The sequence below is a fragment of the Kickxella alabastrina genome (genome assembly GCF_025024165.1).
Source record: "Kickxella alabastrina strain RSA 675 chromosome Unknown BX661scaffold_23, whole genome shotgun sequence".
Lineage (NCBI taxonomy): Eukaryota > Fungi > Kickxellomycota > Kickxellomycetes > Kickxellales > Kickxellaceae > Kickxella > Kickxella alabastrina.
This window is the reverse complement of record NW_026251494.1, coordinates 198,142-218,497: the sequence shown is the minus strand read 5'-3', so window position 1 is coordinate 218,497 and position 20,356 is coordinate 198,142. Positions and strand designations below refer to the sequence as shown.

At 49.2% G+C, this 20,356-nt stretch overlaps 5 protein-coding genes across 5 annotated transcripts; 2 read left to right on the top strand and 3 right to left on the bottom strand.

Moving 5' to 3' along the window:
• Positions 1–615: 615 nt before the first annotated feature.
• Positions 616–1,703, top strand: BX661DRAFT_172879 (uncharacterized protein; the record flags this gene model as incomplete). The annotated part of the gene is made up of 2 exons (XM_051533817.1): positions 616–667; positions 799–1,703. 2 exons carry the CDS (start codon positions 616–618, stop codon positions 1,701–1,703), a joined length of 957 nt encoding a protein of 318 aa, XP_051389582.1.
• A 762-nt stretch (positions 1,704–2,465) lies between these two features.
• BX661DRAFT_186911 (cytochrome b5-like heme/steroid binding domain-containing protein) lies at positions 2,466–3,107 on the top strand. Its single transcript, XM_051537113.1, is given in 2 exon segments — positions 2,466–2,894; positions 2,912–3,107. The coding sequence occupies 2 exon segments, from the start codon at positions 2,534–2,536 to the stop codon at positions 3,040–3,042; spliced, it is 492 nt and encodes a 163-aa protein (XP_051389581.1). The 5' UTR covers positions 2,466–2,533; the 3' UTR covers positions 3,043–3,107.
• A 4,833-nt stretch (positions 3,108–7,940) lies between these two features.
• Positions 7,941–11,747, bottom strand: BX661DRAFT_186904 (uncharacterized protein). Its single transcript, XM_051537112.1, is given in 19 exon segments — positions 7,941–8,106; positions 8,121–8,182; positions 8,215–8,305; positions 8,358–8,359; positions 8,476–8,557; positions 8,608–8,720; positions 8,743–8,872; positions 8,887–8,962; positions 9,090–9,448; positions 9,540–9,590; positions 9,602–9,685; positions 9,701–9,871; positions 9,892–10,632; positions 10,722–10,788; positions 10,824–11,087; positions 11,099–11,241; positions 11,298–11,368; positions 11,409–11,508; positions 11,650–11,747. The coding sequence occupies 18 exon segments, from the start codon at positions 11,476–11,478 to the stop codon at positions 7,987–7,989; spliced, it is 2,697 nt and encodes an 898-aa protein (XP_051389580.1). The 5' UTR covers positions 11,479–11,508; positions 11,650–11,747; the 3' UTR covers positions 7,941–7,986.
• A 171-nt stretch (positions 11,748–11,918) lies between these two features.
• BX661DRAFT_57327 (uncharacterized protein) lies at positions 11,919–13,153 on the bottom strand. The gene is made up of 3 exons (XM_051539280.1): positions 12,859–13,153; positions 12,280–12,693; positions 11,919–12,224 (listed from the first exon to the last, which is right to left on the bottom strand). The coding sequence occupies exons 1-3, from the start codon at positions 13,018–13,020 to the stop codon at positions 12,159–12,161; spliced, it is 642 nt and encodes a 213-aa protein (XP_051389579.1). The 5' UTR covers positions 13,021–13,153; the 3' UTR covers positions 11,919–12,158.
• A 1,053-nt stretch (positions 13,154–14,206) lies between these two features.
• Positions 14,207–17,337, bottom strand: BX661DRAFT_226279 (uncharacterized protein). The gene is made up of 7 exons (XM_051538967.1): positions 17,077–17,337; positions 15,398–17,015; positions 15,197–15,353; positions 14,764–14,771; positions 14,521–14,728; positions 14,428–14,476; positions 14,207–14,380 (listed from the first exon to the last, which is right to left on the bottom strand). Exons 1-7 carry the CDS (start codon positions 17,267–17,269, stop codon positions 14,277–14,279), a joined length of 2,337 nt encoding a protein of 778 aa, XP_051389578.1. The 5' UTR covers positions 17,270–17,337; the 3' UTR covers positions 14,207–14,276.
• Between the last annotated feature and the right edge of the window lie 3,019 nt (positions 17,338–20,356).

Sequence of the window (20,356 nt, the reverse complement as noted above, 5' to 3'; positions counted from 1 at the left end):
AAGCGTGAGGTTTCTTACTCGCTAATGCTAGTCTTTATCTATGTCTGCTCCCCCCTCCCCCCGCTGCATACCAATGCCCTAATAAAATACAAAAAAGCAACGAAACACTAAAAAGCGGCAAAGAATTCTTTGCCGCTTTTTTTAAAAAAAATTTAATGTAGAAAGCGGTGCAAAGGATATTTGACAATGCCCCGTGTCCTTGCATACCCACGCCCTTACTACAGCGCGGGTGGAGGTTTTAATGTGCTAATAGATGTGTTTTCATAGACCAAAAGGATGCCAAGTGCAAACGAAAAAGGACTAAATAAAAAGAATAGCCAAGAAAAACCAGGGTGGGTTTAATAAATGTTAGGCATAAAAAGTATATGAGCATACACGGTGATATTTAAAAGTAGTGCAGGATGACTGCATTTTTGCGCGTTTATTTAATTTATACTCGTTATTCGGTTTATTCTTTTCTCTTTCTTTTTCTCTCATTAACGACTATTTTTACACTATTATTATTATTTTTGCATTTTGCATTCTTGCATCTATTTCATCCACCACTTGTCACACCACTTGCATTTATCATCACTGTAACGACTATACTTTCATTAGCTTCTTATAACTAACATTATGCCTTCCAACCCCAGATACAACTATGCGGGCTCCAGAGACTGGCGTCAAAGTACGAGCAGACGCCATACTTTAGGCGTCTTCCGCTGGCACTTCACCCGACGCTTCACCTGATACCGTTCATTGGCACCATCATCGTATTTGTACAGACCGTCAAGTTTATCAACAACATTAACGCAATAGCTCGGGTTCCTCCAAACACGCGGATGGAGATCTGGATAACCGCAGTTGTCTTACTTTTCCTCGGGTTGATTCCCTTTTTTGGAATACTGCTCTCCGTCTGCCTAAAATCGACACCGTGCACCGACTACATGCTGGAAACATCGCCATATTTCCGTCAGAGCGCCTATTTCTACCAGCAGCAGCGCCCAGTGGATTTGCTTTCGTCCAGAAGCATTACCGTGTCGCGCCCGGGAAGCATGGCCATGTCTCCATTTGCTCCTCCTGAGGGTATTTACGCCACTCGGTCGTCAAGGAGCAACACAGCTGTGTCAGCAAAAGGCCATACCGAACGGTCACACAAAAAATCGGGATCCAGTCATAAGAGCAGCGCTCGTTACCAAAATTCAATAGACAAAGCTATGACAACGGACGGCGTAGCCATTTCAATTCAAGAACCAGCGCCTGTCCAGGCACAGTCGCACGCAGTGTTTGACCGTGTAAGCAAAATGGACTGGATGGAAGATGTCATGGCTATTTCCCCTACAGACCATTACCGCACCTCATTGTCTACCGGATTTAACACTCGGAACCGCTCGCAGACGCTGTACACGGACATACATGAGCTGGCCACGCGCAACAGCACAATTGCCCCGGCGTTGGTGTCCACAAAGGACCTGCCGGAGTATTTGACCAACGACCATAACCTAGCTGGCGAGAAGGACAGCGTGAAGATTAAAATGCCGTCAAAGAGGATGACGCAGTCGCTGTGCATTGATGCGTCCATTTTGGACAAGCGCGAGTCACTGTCAAAGGGCTTCAAGCTGCTCAAGAGGCCGGATTACTCTCACTTGAAACACAAGCAAGCCGGTGACTCTGGTCCTGCTAGCCTGATCAATCTGGAATCATGTGCGCGCAAGCTGGTCTGAGCGCGCACAATCATGTCTGGCACGGCTAGGGAAATGTAGAAATTTAAATTACCTTGTATTTCTGTTGGATTATTCATAATTAAATGTACTCAATTGTTTACACCCATTGTTTTAGACCGCGCGTGGCATGCCGGCAATAATGTCTTGGATGAAAAACAATAACCAACTCCACATGGTCTAAATTTTCATTTTTTATTTATATATGTTGTACGCTCCTCTGTAATCGAATTGTCATATTTAAAGAGGGCGGGGTGGACGAACATAAATTTCTACGTCTTTATTTTTCTTTACCATTCAAATACAATACATACATACTTTTATTTATATACACATACTATATTTTATATTTTACTATTCAAAGTTCAAAACATGATATTCAAGCCATTTATCTCGCTATCTGTCGTGGTTTCGGTTCTCGGCGCAGTGCAGCTGGTAGTAGGCGAAAACCCATTCTGTGAAAGGCACGGTGATGGCGACTATCCGTACATGAACTCGTGCTCAAAGTTCTTCAAGTGTGCTAATGGGTTCGGCTCAGTGCACGACTGTCCCGGGGACCTCCTTTTTGATACGTCAAAGATGCTGTGTAACTATGCTAAGCGAGTTAACTGCGATGGCCGGATCATCTGAGCGAACGGCCAAGTAATGCGTTGCAGTTAATCCTGTTAATTTTTATTGCAAGAGATATTTGGGATAAGGGGGTGCTCGGGATTAAAATTAGAGCACCTTTTGAATTCAGCTCGGGTCAATTTTATGTGCTCTTCTCCTTAACTCTGTCATTTTTTCCATTAGAAATATAAAAAAATAAAAAATAAAAATAACGAGTTAAGAAAATGAGTGGCAGCAATTCAGTCATAGCAACTGGGCCGCTATCGTCGCCAACAGGAGTGACAAGAACGCTTATAATATGCCTGGCCGTATATGGCGCCTACCGAGGTCTGCGAGCGCTATGGAACAAAGACGCAGTCAACCAGGCAAAGCGGCCAAGCCCAGGTATCAGGTACAAAAAGTGGACAAAGCGCGAGATATCATCATACACGGGAATTGAGCCTGGAACCCCCATCCTTATTGGTGTCAAGGGGAAAGTGTATGACGTATCTGCTGGCAGAGGATTTTACGGGCCAGGCGCATCATACAATGTGTTTGCCGGGCGCGACGCCTCGCGGCTGCTGGCCACGCAGTCGTTTGACGATGGTGTGACGGAGGAGGAGATGATGCGCCAATCGACACGCTGGACGACTTGACAGCTGAGGATATGGAGTCCCTGGATGCCTATGTCGGCCTGTTCACAGTCAAGTACAGGTGCGTTGGCGAGCTCGTAGATAGTGTGGATAGCGAGTAGCACACAACAATTGTGCAATGTTAATAATGATATAATACAATTGGTGGCTTTATTGGTAGCTGTAGTCGTAATTGTACTTGTAAATATATTTAAAGATGGATTTTATGACAAATATTGGGCGTTGCTGTCTACTATGAATGGTGTGCATACTAGGCTGGAAGCCCCGCTGCTCGGCGTCTGTGATTGGGTCGCTGTGCTCACTAATTCCAGCAGACAGCCTAGACTTCTCGGCCGATTTCACCAGCTGCTTGCCGAGAGTGAGTGGGTGGGGGTGCTTGGGCGCGTGCTCATCGTCGCCAGGCGTTGTGATTGTCGAGTTCCGGCTGCGAGTGTGCACATCTTCACTGTGGTTGGTCGATGAAGTGTCGCTGGAGGAGACGCTGGATAAAACGTCGCCATTGGACACCCCAGCCATGCTGTTCAGGCCTAGGGCGTTCATGTGAGTGTGAATCTCACTCTCATCAAGTTTTGCGCTGATTGGCACCCGAGAATCCTCAAAATGGTCCTGGTGTGGCAGCGGCGGGGTGGAACTGACAAGGCTGATGTCAAAGGACTTTGAGCGCACGCGGTGCGCGGGGATGTCATCGGGTGTGAATGTGGTGACAGCCATGCCTTCGCTGATATCGGCCAGCGACATGCGCTTCTTGAGCGGCGACTCCTTGTGCATCGTCCTCTGGGTGCCAAGCACACGGTGGCGAGTCTGCGAGTTCAGTAGGTGCGGCTGACGCAACACAGACGACGAGTCGATATTGTGTTGGCCCGGTGCAGGCCAATGTCGTTAGTGGCGGCAGTATTAATTGGACTCGCTTCACTGGGGACAGTCTCATTGTTTGCAGCTGAGCTTGATGTAGAGTTGCGCGAGGGCCGGAATATTGAATTTCGGATGTTCAAGAACGTTGATCTGCGCATGCTGCCAGACTGCAATGGAGGCCGGTTTGAAAGCTGCGTATTGTCATCTCTGACGGAACCCCACCCCTCGGACGCAGATCCTGAGGTATTGGCAGCGGCACTGGCCTTGCTGGACTGGGTGTTGCAGCGCGAAAGACTAAAGAGGCGCTGAAAGGGCGATGCCACGTAGTTTCTCACGTCAATCCCCTGCCCAATATTGCCTTGTTGGCCGATGTAGTCGCGTTCATTTGTACGGCGTCTATGCCATCGTTCTTGATGGTGTCGAGCACAATGCGGCTGGTCTCGGGAGACCTTCCGACGGCCTTTAGCGTGACCTTGCGTGAGATGATGATGTCGCGCGGATGATACATCTCAATGAATTCGCCATCGCACATGGAGAAGAGCAGACCCTGCTTAATGTTCTTGTGGCTGGTGAGCGGGTTGTTCGACCGGGGCGGGTAATCCTTGGGTTCGCGGAAATGCAGGGCCAGCGGTGAGCCCATCTGCGCCAGCCGGTCGATGCGATAGTCCTTGCGCCCGGGTATTTGGTTGAGCGCGTAGTCGCCAATATCACGCACGCCAAATATCTCAACCTTGCCGTCGCCGGCGTACTGCGGCGTCCAGTTCTTTCTATCTGTAACGCCATTGCAGTTCGACAGTATGTGCTTATCATCGGACTCGTGCGCCTTATTCCAGACGTCAATGTCGCGGCCCCAGAAGCGCGCGACGTTCTGAACGTCAATTTCGATGGGCTTGTACTGAATCACCGGCAGGTCCGCATCGACACCCTCCCCAAAGTCGCGCGCCATGGCCGTGCGCCGGGCCTTGGGCTCTTGGTCCACGTCATCTTGCGCCCATAGCTGCGCTTGCGCGGACCGGCGACGCGCGCCAACATCACCTGCTTGCGGTCGGCCTCGCTGGCCGTCTCGAGCCAATGTGCGCGCTCGGTGTCTGTTAGCTTGGGGTCATTAAGCATTGCATCGGGCACTGTGCTGATCGACTCGAGCGCCTCGTTGATCGGTGGGAACCTCTTCATAAATACCCACTTGGCTGCTGCCACTGTGTACATTAAAATGTTCAGCGCGCGCTTGCCCGGGCGATGCATCTCAAAGCTCGAGCCGACAAAGCCCTGGACGCCCAGCGAAAAGTAGTCGATCATCAGGCACGTGTAGCGCTTCATCCCGGGCTTGCCAAACATGTCCTTCTCGACATGCTTGATGTGCCCGTCGTCGTACGTTGTAAAGGTGATCTCAAATATGTCTAGCTTGCTGGTGTAGCCATTCAGCCGCTCGGTGATAATTTTGTTGAGAAGCTTCATGCTCTCGCCCACAGCATCGCCCGGCACACTGCGACCCCAACCAAGGGCGTCCGAAAAGTCGTTTCCAGTGCCAAAGGGAATGCACGAAAAGTACAAACGCCCGACTTCAATGCCATAGTCCATCATGGCCTGTAACGTCGCTGAAACCGTGCCGTCGCCACCAGCGCTCCACACGTGCAGCTTGATTGCTGTCTCCTGCGCCTTGTCCAGCCGTTCGGCTAGCTCCTTCTCCGTGAATTGAGTCAAACCGCTCTCCAGCTGCGCGGCAGCCTCAGAGATCCAGTCTGCCCATGCCCTCGACTCATTCTGGCCCGTAGTCGACCAGTTGGTAGAGTCCCTGGGGCTGGTCTTCCCATGGGTGCACTTGGGTTTATCGCAGGTCGTGCCCGTGCATATTATTGGCGATGGACATATTTTGGTCTCACCGGGCTTTTGCATAAACACCTCTGGAAACGCTGTCCTCAGGAGCCGGTCGCTCTGACGCAACTGCAACTGGTGCAAGAAATGGAGGCCCGCCTTCTGACTGGCCGGGTCCGTGACGTTGTATATCTGCACCTGTACGTCGGGCCTGTCGCGCAGACGGAAGTTGCTGAACGTCAAGTTCATCAAGTTTCGGCCCTGCTGGTTGCCCGATCGCGGGTTTGTAAATATAAAGACATACGTGAGGGGGTCTTCAATTGCATGGCTCTCGGCCAGGATTTTGCCGATCGCTGCAGTTACACTAGACCCGGCCTCTGCCAAACTCGGCGGATCGAGATGGACGGGCGAGTGTGTGCTGGCCGTGTCCTTCATTAGCCGCTCGTAGCACTGTGCCAGGTATGTCGCTGTCGATTGGTCTCCTGATTGGCATCCAATGGGTGTCCGACCAGACTCTCCGCCGAATGCTTCGTAGATCGAAGACCGTGAGGATGTGTTCGCTGTGCGCACTCTGTCGAGTGAGTCTTTCAAGTCTAGGTTGGCCCGTGTTTGTGCCCATTGCTATAGTCGTATGCGTGTGGCATAGACCTGCTTCCCTCTATCGGCTTAATGACCTTGTTCGCCTCTACCGGTCCCTTCGGCAATGTCGGTGTGTCGATGGGTGCCATTGTGTCGCTATTATATGTGTTGTCCATTAAATGTGTGGATGTGAAAAACAAAATGAATAAGGAATGATCAGGCTGTCCAATGCTGGTTTCTATAAGGGGGTTAAAGATGTGGAAAGTAGATGTAAAAAAGAAACTCGATGAGTACACTCGTTTTTTGCTGAAAATAGGCTCAAAATGTTTGTGCGCCAAGGAAAAAGTATTGTTTATGTACACCAAGCAAGCGGTAATTGGCTCGGCAGATGAAAGGGTGAGGGCCAGAAACACAATGGATTTTTCTGCCAAGCCTGCACCCCTGCAGTCGTCATACATTGTCAGAATTATTGCATTGTTCGCTGATCAGTCGCAACATATAAAGCATGGTTGCATAAATATCTAAACCTTTTAAAAGTGGATATATGACGGACCTCTATTATTTGAGCTGCGAGAAGCTCAATCGTAACAAGTGAAAATGACAGCCCTCTGCGTGTTTGTTGGGCTAAATAAAAGTCGAGGTCGCACAGTAGTGTAGTGACAAGTGATATTGGGTTTAAATATATCAAACGAAAGAGGAAACCAAAATTAAATAAATTAGATAAGCAAAAAAGTGTAAAATATTGTTAGATTTAACAAAGAAATAATAATAGTAATCCAGAAAATATCTAGAGAAGAGAAGATAATTTCTTGGCACTTTTGAGAATTGAATGTCTTGATGACAATAATGATGCCGTGGAAGTCTTAAATAGCGCTAGTTTTTTTTCAACAGATGAATACGCGGGCAAAGTCTGGGATACTTTACACTTTGCATTTGCTTTTATACTGAAGGGCATCCTTGCTCCGACTTTGTCCGGCTCGACTAATGTCATCTGCGCTGTTTTTTACTTGACAGAAATACTGCAGTTAGAACGAGCGGAAAAACATGACATTTGCTCGTTTGAGTCAGCCATTTCCTTTTGGCTATGGCATACATAGCGTGAGAATCCAGTTTTTTCTTCGTGTCACGCTCCTGCAGAAAATATGTGAGCGCAAGCACGCGGGCAATGACAAATTTAAGAAAAAAATCACATTGTCTTCTGCTGGGGAAATTGAGGCGGAATTTTTATGACTATTGTTTGGGCTTGAGTCGATTGTTTTTTATTATTATTTAATTAATATTATTTCTGCTCGCTTTTTTTCCAATGATGCGGCAATATCTCGGGATATTTTCCCACCTCATTTGGTTAACAAAAAAACGAACAATCTTTCATATGCCAAAATGTTCCCCTGAAATTTCCAAAGTAGACAATGATAACAGACATGGTGGTGGACTACAAATGCACCCTTTGCCACTTTTTCCACTGACAAAGGTGTATGTGTGTGATGACGGCCCTAATGTTTGGCGTAAGCATCCCAAATACGGAAAAAGGGTTTCCGTGCATTTTTGGGGGCAATTTACACTTTGCCGCTTGCTGGTGGGGGTAGTGGAGGAGATTTGCCACTACAATGTGCATCTTCGGATGGATAGTATTTTTCGGTCTCCGTGGAAGCCCTTGCGTTGCATTCGATATCAATAGCAACAAGCAATAAATTGAACTTCGAATTAAAAATCAAATGATAAAACGAAAGCAAAAACTAAAAAACAAAATATAAATTGCGCAACCTAAGAAAAATATAAATATGAAAAAGCATCCCATTTTTTTACGACGACAAGAGATAATCGGATGCCTGTGCCAGATTGAAATCGTTGACTTCGAGAGCCTCGACAACGCGATCCTTGCTATATCCCATTTCAAGAAGCATGCGGCGCTCATTGCAATACTCGCCGCTTTTACCCAATCAGGCCAATCACCCTTGGCCCACTTCTCCTCAAACTTTTTATCCTGATCACGGCTTGCTGTTCCCGCTTCTCCGATGCCGTTGTCCGACGCGGAAGCGCTGGCGTCCCCGGCATCGAGCTTGTGCGGTTGTTGGAAGAGGACGAACATTGACAGCACTCGCGACATTGGCCGAACACCGGCTACACTTTGTTAAGAAACGGGGGGCGGGAAAATAAACATTACGGTTAGTACAGCTGTGTCAATTTTTGTTCATTTATGTTGCTCATGAAAATATTGAAACAATATCTGGCACATAGCAAGGCTGTTGAAGTCATTGCGTCGAATACAAAGCAAATCTAGTTTTCCATACCATTGATACGCTTGACAACCGGCGGAGGCACAAAGCCATCATCGTTGCTTGAGTCGCTGCTCTTCTTCTCGGCTGCCTTAGCCTCGAGATTGGCCGCAGCTGCTGGGGTGGCGTGGTGGCGGTGATGGCGACCGTGGTGGCTGGTGCCGCCGCCTGCTCCACCTTGTCACCAGATCCGAAAACAGACTCGAATGTCAGGTCAGCTACGCCCTCTGTGTCCTCAACAGTAGGCACAGCCGGCGCTGCTACCGGCTTAGTATCTCCGACAGGGTGAGGTGTTGATTTCGGGGAACTGTTCGTCGAACTTCTCCATGTCCTTCTTGATCGCCCGCTCGGCGGATCCTGGAAGCAGATCAAATGCCGAGCCAAAGTCGGCAGCAAATTCCGAGCTCTTAGCCTACTCTGACCAACGGACGCAGCATAGGCAAATGGCGATGCCGGTGTGGATTTGGCCATGATCGGCGAAGAGGCAATGGCGCTACCGCAGCTGCAATGGCAGAAGCTGCCCCAAAGAGCGCCCCGCTTGGGGCCGGCGTGCTGGACACACTCCGGGGATCGACCGAAATGGCGCGCTGTGCGGGCGTGTTGTTGAAGATATCATCAAAGCTGCCGACAGCAAATTGCTGGTACTCCGGATGCTCAGCGGCGAGGTTGGCTTGGATGACGTGGCGGCGGTCAAAAACTCTTCAAATGGATCTGCCTCGTGCGAACCGAAGGAGTCAAATGCGTTCGTGCTGGTGGCAATCTGAGCGACGGGAGCCACCATGGCCGGCGAAAGAAGCCACCGATGCAAAATCGCTGCGGGCGACACGCTCCGCTGCTGCTGCTGCTGACCAGCTACAGGGGAAAATGTTGCCGGAATTTCGGCAATGCTGCTGTGCGCTTCGCGATTCTCAGCAGTGGCCAGCTGGTCCTGAGGCGCAGTAATCGCCTGGAAGGTCTCGCCAAATGACGCGTTTGATTGCGAGTTTGCCTGAGCATCATCAGTGCCAATATGTCATCAAAACTCAAAACCTCAGTTCCAGTAGCCGACCGTGCCGTGCCTGCGACAGCGAAGCAGTCACCTGCGATAATGAAGTTGCCTTCTGCGATAGTGACGACGAGGTCTGCGTCAGCTCGGCAACACTCGTCTTGAGCCCTCAGCCTTCTCGCTCAGTGCGCGGTTGGTCTCCTCCTGCTGCGAAATCTGGCTCTGCATCGCGGCGATCGACTGTTCGAGACTCACCCTGTGCTGGTCAAGCTCTGCGACCTCCCCATACAGCTGCCGCGAGTCCTCCTGCGCCTGCTGCAGCCTCTGCTGCAGCGCAAGCTGTTGCGTCTGCACGCGGTGGACCTCCTGCTCGAGCGCAGAGCGCTGCGCTGACACTACAGAAAGCACGCGGCTCGCCTCGCCAACCTGCGCTTGCAGTGCATGACGCGGTCTTCCTCGACCTTGAGCTTGTCCCTCAGCTCCTGGTTGATGCGCGTCTCGGCCTCCTGCGACGAATGCAGCGCAGAGATCTTGACCTCGAGCTCTTGCTTGCGAGACCCGGAAATGGCAATCTGGTTGGCTGTGTTTGTGCGCTGCATTTGCAGGCCGCGCGACATGTCCTCCATTTGGCCCAGCTGCGTCTGCAGACCTGAGATCTCCGAATCGTCGTAGACTGGCGACAGGGGTGCGGGGGACCTGCTGATGGGCATTGGTCCGCGAACATGCGGCGCATACGAAGGGGCACGCTTCAAGTTGTCGCCATACTGCAAGTGGCTCCTGGCTGACGCCGGGCGTATCTGCGGGCTAAGGTTGTGCATGCTGTTGCTGGTGATCGACACCTTGCGCATCGACGGCGGCACCAGCGCTGGTGGCAGTGTGTCCGGGATCTCGCCGCCGGCCAGACGCAGGTTGATCAGGTGCATGGCCACAGCAAACTCCTCACGGCTGAGCTTGCCGTTATGGTTGACATCGGCAAGGTCCCAAACCTTGGACAGGAGCATCTCAGGCAGGTTGGACTTGAGGAAGAAATTTACAGGAACATCGCCGGACAAAAACCCGGCCTTTTGCGTGTCCAGGCTGTCAAAGAACTGCCTGTACCGCACGCGCTCCTCATTGGTCACGTCCCACTGCGCAGGGCTGGCGAGTGTTAGCGCCAAATCAGCGCTCGAGCCGTTCATCAGGCTGCTCTGCGAGAAGTTTCCCGCGAGAGACGACCGCAGGGGAATTTCGCCGCCAGCCGACCGCCACAGCGAGCGGGGCAGATGATTGGCAGGACGTAGTTGCGGTTCTCCATGATGCGCCGGATGTAGAACATGGCAACGATAAAGCCGGGCAGCCGCAGCCTACCCTCTGAGTGCGGGTCTCCCAGCTTCCAAACGTGCCCAGCTGCTCATTAGTCAGCTTGGTCTTCATGAAAAGAGCCTTAGCCGCTGCGCTGCTGATTGCCCCATCTATGGGCTGGCTCTTCTCAAAGATCTGCTGGTACTGCTGCTTCTCTCTGGCCAAAACCGTAATCTCGCCAGCAGCGCTGTCATCGCCTGCGCCAGCGCTGCCCGCGACGTTTGGCCATCCAGCGCTGGAAGACGTCGAGTCGCGCCGCGTGCGCCCTGCGCTGGCACTGCTAAGGATGCGCTGGAATTGGCTGCAGCCGACAGGCCAGCAGCACTGGCCCCAAACTGTGCGAAAACCTGCGCAAGGTCGACCCCCTTCATATCAGGCAACTGCGTCTCGTCATTGAGGTTGCTCAGGGCCACGGCTTGTGAGATTGCGCCAGCGAAATGAGTTTCATCGCCACGCTAAAGTCCTGCGCTGCCAAGTGCCCCTTGCTGTCTGTGTCTGCCAGCTGCCAGACCCCGCCCAGAACAGTGTCCGGAAGTCCAGACTTTTGGAAGAACGGAACTGCCTGCTGTCCCCGCACGATCCCTCATTGTTCGTGTCTACCAGCGACAGCATGTACGCGTACGCCCTCTTCTCGCGCTCGGTGGCTTCCACAGCCCGCCCAGTCCGGCAGAGTTTTCCCTAATAGTCTCCATCGAAAACGGTCAATAGATTTCGGCGGTGGTCTACGATAAACAAATAAAGTGAATACGCTTTGTTGTGTTAGTTTTGATTGTGTTCAAATCGGTTGCAAGCAGGTGCAACAGATGCTGAATTGCGGCAGGCCTGGTTAGCCAAGACCGTGGCACTTACGCTGTGATACTAACGTGTAGTTCTAGTGGTACCAAAGAAGGAAAGAGTAGAGAATTTAGAGCCAGGGATATGATATATGCGACGGTTACGATAAGACGCGCGCTGCTTGAGGGATAAAAAGGAGTAATAAAGTTGGGATAAAACGGGATATATGTGTGTGTATGTGGGGAAAAGGGTGGAATTTGGATAAGGGATAAATTTAACAGCAAACTAAAGCCCCGTCAGATATAAAAAAATAAGGTTGTTGATAAAGAGTTGAAATTGAGAGTGGAAAAAAAGAAGACGGAAAACTCGTTTTTTTTGTTTGTCTTCAGTTGTTTTTTGTTATGATAAATTGAACTCGAACATCATCATCATCGTCAAAAACGAAAATCAATTTCGATTTAACTAAATTGTTTTGCCGCGCTCTGGCTTGCCGTTCCAGAGCAGTTCAATTTTATTTGTCAAGGCTGAGACCGCCCAGTTTACAGTGGCAGTAAATGAAAACTTAAGGACTCGCTTAAAATTGAGGGTTTTAAACTTTTTAGTTCAACCAATTACTGCCTGCGCTGCTACTGCTACTGCATCCTTCGACATTATTATTTTTTGCAATGGTAAATGTTTGCTGATCCCCGGTGTTAATTCAGCTCACTTTATTTTTTTGCGCTGCGGTCGGTGACGATGTCGCGAAAGGGTTGGGCTATTACTGCTTCGAGAACTTTGATGTCCTCGCTGAACAGCAGGCCGGCTACCTGTGACATTGTCCCGGGGATTAACTTGAACGCGAAGGGGCGGATTGTCCTGTTGACCTCCACGATGTCTAGAGCCTGAGCAATCTTGGTTGTGTCTCGCGCCTTGCTGTCCTTGGAGCCCAGCGACTTGACCAACCACGCCAGCTTTCCATTCGGTTTGTGCTGTAGCATGCTAGACATCCGGCGAGTCAGCATCAGCTGCCTGAGGTAGAATGTGGACATGGTAGTGCAGTCACCTCTTATACGACACGTAAGGCAAAGTGAGCCGGGCTTGTCCTGCTTATAGCATAGCGTGTGGCAACTGCGCTCGCACTTGCTGCAGATCCACTACAGTTGTTCTGGGATCGACCCACATACAGGAACAAGTAATTATGCACAAACCAGACTTGTTTGTCGTGAGTCAGCGAGCACACATATTGCAAACAATGGTTGTGGCGCAAATAATAAATAATCCTGTTTGAAGGGCAAAAAAACAAGGTGATTGATGCTTACCACATCCTTGTCGTTGATTTCAATCGCGCACTCGCAAGCATTGTCGCCCTGGTTATGGCCTTGGTCTTGGGCGTGTTTTTGGGCGCGTTGAGCAAGGGCATCGTTCCGCGGATCTGGAAATTCTTTCTGATGGCCATCGACTGGCCCTGGCTCAAGACCCATTCAGGAGCAGCCACAAACACGGTTTCGTGCGGGTCTTCGTCGACATCCACGACATGGGCGTCGGGCACAAAACACTTCCGAGAGTAGGCAGCTGAACGGGCCCTCTACGCACAGCGCGCACATGTACATGGTCGAACTGTTTTTTACTGCTTTCCCTACTCTGGCGCTGCCGCAGTGAGGAAGAATGGTAAACCCGGTAATTTCCTTGGTTGGAAACGGCAAAAAAGACGGCGGAATGTATCCCGGAGGAGCATCCGCCGTCAGTGTCATCCGCGAACTGATTGATATAGGCGCTAAATAAAAATAATAATATACAATGTGTTATTATATTGTACACATATTGGATAGCTGGCCCAATAATTTTATGTTGATTGGCCTGTTTTGTTTGAAATGTACAACTTACCCGCCAGCGGCTACATTGAAACAGCTCAATCAATGTCTTAGTAAACTAGAAGCGAAATTACATAAAAGTGGACAATATCATTATTGCTGTTAAAGTGTGTCCTACCTCCATTTCGTGCAGCAACGCGACAAGCCTGTTGAGAAACAACTCGTGGTGGCAGTGTCGTTGGCGCTCTGCCTCTTGCTAGGCGCTTTTGTTGGGCTTCCAGTATTGGCATTAAACTGGAACGCATATAACTCCCGTATAAAAGTAGGTCGGAGCGCATTGATTGAAATTCCGACGACTAGCGTCTTGATAAAGTTTTTGGATAGCGCGTCACAAATGCCGTCTATATTAGCAAGCAACTGGTCGGACTCGAGTGACTTTCCCTTGATTAGGCGATGCGACACCACATCCACCAGGCACACGGTCTCAAAGTAGGACTTGGGAAAGAGGTATCGGAAGTAGGCGATCTCCGAATACACGATGCACAGGACTTCGCCGAGATAGCACTTGTAGGACATTTTATTTATTAAACAGACAAGATCAACAGTAGAAGATGACTTTTATGGAAAACAAAGGGATTTGTAAAAGGATATTTTTAATGGTTGTCATTATGGAAAAATACATTATAATATTATGCTCGTTGCACCTTAGCATAAACTAAATGCTAGTGGACTGAATGCTGTAATGCTGTAATGCTATTATTTATTAATACTTTAATTCAAAATGGAGCCATGTTGTACCCGCACTGCTCGGATATCCAGGCGCCAGGCGGGGCGCATTCGAAATATGACCATAGTACAGGATTGGCGAAATGTAATACTTCCGTTCCGCAGCGTGTCAACCCACTCCTGCGTACACAAGTTGCATACTACTCCTTGGGCAGTTCATCGCGAGCAAGAGAGTCCGTCTGGCGGATAGTCTCGGCAGTAAATACGGCCGAGTAGCACCTGGCCGGCTGATCCCACTCGTCCCCTCCGCGCTCATTTGCGGGCCATTGCACACTAAATTTGCCAGCTTACTGTCGGCCCACGAAAGGTATACAAAGTCTTTGTGGTTATAGCCAATAGGCTCAATAGGAGGAAGCACTTTTTTTCCAAGTTGCACTGGCGGACTACGTACTGCGAGAGAGCAATTGTAGTGTTGAGGCATTGGGGCTTGCATATTTCGCCCGGGGAGGTGAAGTATATGTATTTGGCTCCTTGGTAGCAGGACAGGTCAAATTTGGACCCAATGTTCATCATAGACAAGATGCATTTGGGTGAGTACGTGGAGACGTCGGAGTTTAGCGGGAAGATGCCCGGGAGTGGGATGTCGTGGTTGCTGTTGAGCCCCACAGCCACCTAAAGTTGTCAAACATTCCCGGCTTGGATTCGACCGCCAGCAAAGACATTGCAAATCCAGAGATATAAAAAAGTTGGATTTCGAGTTTCATTTTGAAGTGCGCCGTAGTTGAAATATTCAATTGAAAGACAAAGCTGGTGACAAGTGTTTTTCAATCTTTTCTATTTTATTATCTGTTGCCGAAAATAGCGTCGTTATATATTAGAAACGGAGGCCCAAATGTTGGTGTAATTTTTTGGTATCAAGCTTATTTGCGCCACTCTCGGCAAATGCGGCATAGTTCCATGCACTGCGTTGTTTTTACTTTTGCCGAGATAAAGTATTGCCAGATTTAAGCTGTTTCGAACAATTTTATGCATGGCGATACCCTCTGCATATTAAAAAATTAAATAGTGTATTGATGGAAAATTAAAATTGGCATTAGCATTAAACTGAATAAAGTTTGACGATAGTCTGCCACGTCTCCAGTTTCACCGCCATGTCCTCAATTGTGGCGGGCGCTCCGACTGGGCAGCGATCAGCGAAAACAGGCAGGTTCTCGGTTTTGGCGTCGTGCACAGCGTCAATCATCATGCGAATCATCTTGCGCAAAATCTTGCCGCTCCTTGTCTTCGGCAGCCTGTCTACAAAGACAATGTTTTCGGATACAGCGAGACAATCGGCCCCACCTTTGACCTGGCCAGCTTGATCAGCTCCCTTCTGACGTCGTCCTCTAAGTGGCCATTGCCTCTAAGCGCAGCAAAAACCACGGGCACGCGACCCTTGATGGGATCAGGGCACGAAACTACACAGCACTCGCCGATGGCTTTGTGGTTGAAAATGACTTCCTCTATGGAGCTAGTAGAAAGCCGGTGCGCAGCCACCTTGATGACATCGTCAGTGCGCGAAAGAATATGCACGTATCCCTCACTGTCAATCGTACCCGTGTCTCCAGTATCGTAAAAGCCCTTGTACTTGCGGAAATATGATGTGAAGAACCGTTTCTCATCCTTCCACAGCGTCGTGATGAAGCCTGGCGGCAGGGGCAGCCGAACGACTATGTTTCCAACCTCGTCGCTCTCAGCATACTCTGGGTTTTCGTCAATGCAATCGCCCTCGTCTAGCTCCTCCTTGACGCGGATAACGCAAAGATCACAGCCGGGCAGGATCAACCCAGCGCTCCCAAATTTGATAGGCACTACGTCGGTTCCCCGACTGCTGTAGCCGATACAGATGCCGGTCATTGGTGAGCCGCTCTCTGTCTGCCACCAGTGGTCGCTAATCACATTTACGAGGTCTGTGCCGAAATAAACAGTGGTGTCGTTGGCGGAAATCTTGCGCCCGGTGATAGTCGATATCCACCAGCGATGGATCTCGGGTGTGCATCGCTCGCCAGCCAAAAACAGGCCCTTCATGTGCGTCAAATCATATTTGGCGCGGAAAAGCCCGTCAGGATCTGTACGGCGCAAAATACCGACCACGGTGGGCGCGCACAGGAAGACACTTACGCGGTGCTCACTGAACACGCGATAGAGCTGCCCGGCATCCGGGGTCCCCACTGGCTTTCCCTCAAACAGCACTGTCGTGCTCCCATTAAGCAAAGGGCCGTATGCAGTGTAGCTGTTGCCAAAAGTCCAGCCAAAATCGCTGAACGTAAAAATGGTTTCGCCTGGCTGCAGTCCATACATGTATCGTTGGGCGTAGAGCAGGGCGACGGCGTGTGGGCCACAGGGGCGCACAATGCCCTTAGGCGTGCCCGTTGTCCCGCTGGTATACAGCATGTAGAGCGGGTGGTTGGAATCGACAATTTCACAGCCGACGGACCCGGACAGAGGAGCTGCCTCGGCCATTTCCAAATCCCAGCAGTGCTCGTTTTTCAGAGAATCCAGCTGGATGCGCAGCTGCTCGCGCTGCAGAATAATCGTGACCCTTGGTCGATATCCCGCAATCTCAAATGCCTCGTCCAGCAGGGGTTTATATGCCACGACCTTGGTCTTGCTCTCCAGCCCACAAGTGTTGCTGACGACAACCTTGGGCTGGCAATCGCTGATTCGCTTTGCCAGCTCTGCGGGCGCAAAACCGCCGAAAACCACCGAATGGATGGCGCCCAGCCGGGCACAGGCCAGCATAACAACAAGAGTCTGTGGCACCATGGCCATATAAAGGAGCACTATGTCGCCTTTGCCGACACCGTATTTTTTGAGGACAGTGGCAAAGCATTTTACCTCCTGGAGCAGCTCGTTGTAGGTGATCTTGCGAATAGTGTCAGTCACTGGTGAATCATAGACTACAGCGACCTGCGAGCCACGACCGTCGAGCACGTGTCGGTCGATTGCGTTGTAGCAGACGTTGAGGCGGCCGTCGGGAACCATTCAGCTTTGTGTAGGGTTCAGGGGTCGTCGTGATGAGCGCCTTGGTCGGCCTGGTTTCCCAGTCGATGAGATTGAGCGCCTGCTGCATCCAAAACTTTTGCGGATCTTCCATGGACTGCCGGTATGCCTGCATTTGCAGGCTGTCACTGTTGTCCAATAGATGCGACATGGTGTTGATATTGGTAAAAGTAATAAAAAGGATGGGGTTGGTAAGTTTTTTTTGCTATTGGAAGAAAGATGAAGAAAAGGGTGGCGAAAATCAGTATGTAAGCAATGCTGAGTAAGAAAGTACTTACACAATATCCATTAAGCCTCGTTTCTCCCTTTTTCATTCAGGGCCATTTATTGTGCATAGTTTGAATTTGGAAGCTATTTCTGAAATTGATTCAGAAACAACATTGTAATTTGAAAGCAAAGCCTCGATCAGCCTCTTTTTTATTTTGAAATTGGTGAATTTAAGTATTGAAAAGAGACCATGTTAAATATTAAATTTGCCAAAAAAATAGATGTGTACCCAGAAATTTTATTTAATTGATCGCCATATTCAAGGTCCAGAATATTATCGATATTATTAATATTAAAACCATCAAGCACTGTATATTAAACGAAGACATGAAAATCCATTTTAAAAATAACAACTAAAGTGTATATATTGAAAATAATCCTTGAAAAAAAAATATGGAATAAAAGCTCGTTGTTATATCGCCGTGACTAAAAGTTTGCGGTGTTTTTCTCCCTGTGTGAAGTGTTTTTTGTATCCAGAAATTTTTATATTTATTAGTATAAGGCTAGAACATGGAATCATTTTCAACCTTCACATTAATTCCTAGCCCGTCTCCTCTTTCTTCTGTGCAACTTTGAACATTTGACTTTTATCACTTAAAATTTTTAAAATGACTTTAAATAATATCTAATAAAACGATATTGATATTTGTATTATTTTTAGGCAGACAGGAAGAAGCCGTTGGACATTCACCAAATTTTACCCAGCATTATGGCACAGGCGCACCTTCTATATCAACTGTTAGAAAGTGGGCCAGCAGGTTTAGTCACGGACACATGGATATTGAAGATGAGTCTCAAGCGGCCGTCCGAAATCCAAAATTGCACAACTTCATGGCGCCGCTATTCGCAAGCAATCGGCCAATTTTTACATATAAGAGCTAATAATTTAACTGAGCAATACGGTTTTTTGGTGAAGCCAATGGGAATGTCTTGCATTGTGATCTGGGCTATAAAATGGTTCATCAGTAATTGGTCCCTCATCTCCTCACTGATGATCTAAAGCCAATGCACATTACGTTTTGCCAACAGTTCATCAAGGCTTCCCCGGCTCGCCAGAACAAATATATATACCGTTTTTACATGCGACAAATCGTATTTAATTGAACATGTTATCATATGGCTCGGCAGCCAGGGTATATATCATTGGAGATAGATACTACCTGCCCAGGCTCGTTTGCACTTTGGTCAAATCAAATTTATTGCTCTTGTCTTCTGAAAAACTGGTATTGTCTACACCGACCTTAACGGCAAACTGCACACTGTTAATAGTGAATACTTTGTCAAGAATGTCATTGATCCCGTGGTTGCCAAGTGAGAAAAATCACAAGAGCGCCAACCCCAGCAGAATCGTGTTTCGCCACCTCACAAACCAAAACGTACCTTGGACTACGTTTCGCAGATTGGGATAAAAAACTTGAAACATCACCACACTAGGCTGGTGACTTGTGGCTTTTGGCTTTGAGCTTGTTCTTAATGCGCGGGAAAGCCAAGAGGTCGCGATTTAAAGGACATTCGAGCAGTGAAAAATGCATGGCTGTGATGCCAAAAAGCACTGTCACGCGATCGCTGAAGGCAGCCAATCACCGCCTAGGCGAATATTTGTTGTTTTGCGCAAGGCTTATAATAAGTCCTCGCGGACGCGAAAACAAGTCGTTTTTGGAGGTTTTAGTTTAGTTTTAGTTGGAGGAAAATGCATTGACACACTTAAAAATAGCTGTCTCATTGCCAAAACTTCGCGACACAAACTCATGCAGAAACTCAATGCCCCATGAGGACACTATCTGGTCATCCTGGCAGACACACGCGGCGATGATATCGACGGCACCCAGATCCAGCAGCTGCACCATCTGCGGATCTGCTATCTCCGTGCGTTTTCTTCTGCTGCTGCCAGTCGATATGCCATGAGAAAAGTGCACAGCCGCGTGAGGCTCTCCATCAGCATGCGAAAAAGCTCAAGCTCAGACACTGACTAGCATGCGACACCGAGCAATGCAGCAGAGACGCCAGGTCGATCATCCGCCGGTGGTACTCGGTGCGCAGCGCAAACTGCTTTGCCATGACCGCACAACCGACACAAGCATGGCATCTGACCGCTGCCTCTGCTTGCTGCTGTCTCGAGCCAAACCATTGGCTGACTGCAGAAGTGCCTCGCTGAGCACCTCAAGAACCCGCAGCCGGCTGCCTGTCGCATGTGCCGCTTGAATACTGCCGCGTCTGATGTGTCCAGCAACCCGAGCAGCATGGTGGTTCCCGCATCGCCACTTCTTTCTCCCTGCGCGTGTGCATAGTGTCCACCAGCGTCTCGATGCCGCCGGCCCGAACCACCCTGCCGACCCGCTGCGGCATCATCACCAGCACCTGCAGCAATACAACTGCCCGCAATCGGCCCTTATCTGCTCCTGAACTGCTCCGAGCCTGCGCGACTATCAGCTGCAGCATCTCTCGCTGCATGGCCATATCGAGCACCAGCTCAGACGCAACATTCCACAATTTAAAGTTGCCTGAATGCAGCGCCAATTATGCAAGAGATTAACCATCTCAGGCGTCTGAATGTCCAGCGCTGCCTCGTTGTCCGCACTCCCTTTTGGAAGTATTGGTCCCAGCATACTAGGCGTGTCGCTGTCGCTGTTTTTGTCAGTGTGTGTAGCAGAAATATAACCCGTACTGCGATTGATCCAAAAATGCGAAAGTACCTTGTACGTGTCGAGCACTGCTTCAACGCCAATTGCGAGGTAGTACCAGCTATTGTCTATTCCAGTGAAAGACATTATTGAAAGTGTATGTAAAAAATAAGAGAAATGTGAAATGCGAATTGTGAATTGGAATGGACAAATGAGAAAGTAAATGGAGTAATAAGAAAGAAAAACATTAAATGGATTCATTTGGCAAAATAACAAAATCAAAAATTATGGATGAAATCAACCCTGTTTAAGTAAAATTGGTCAATGCACGAGTTTAAAAGTATTTGTTT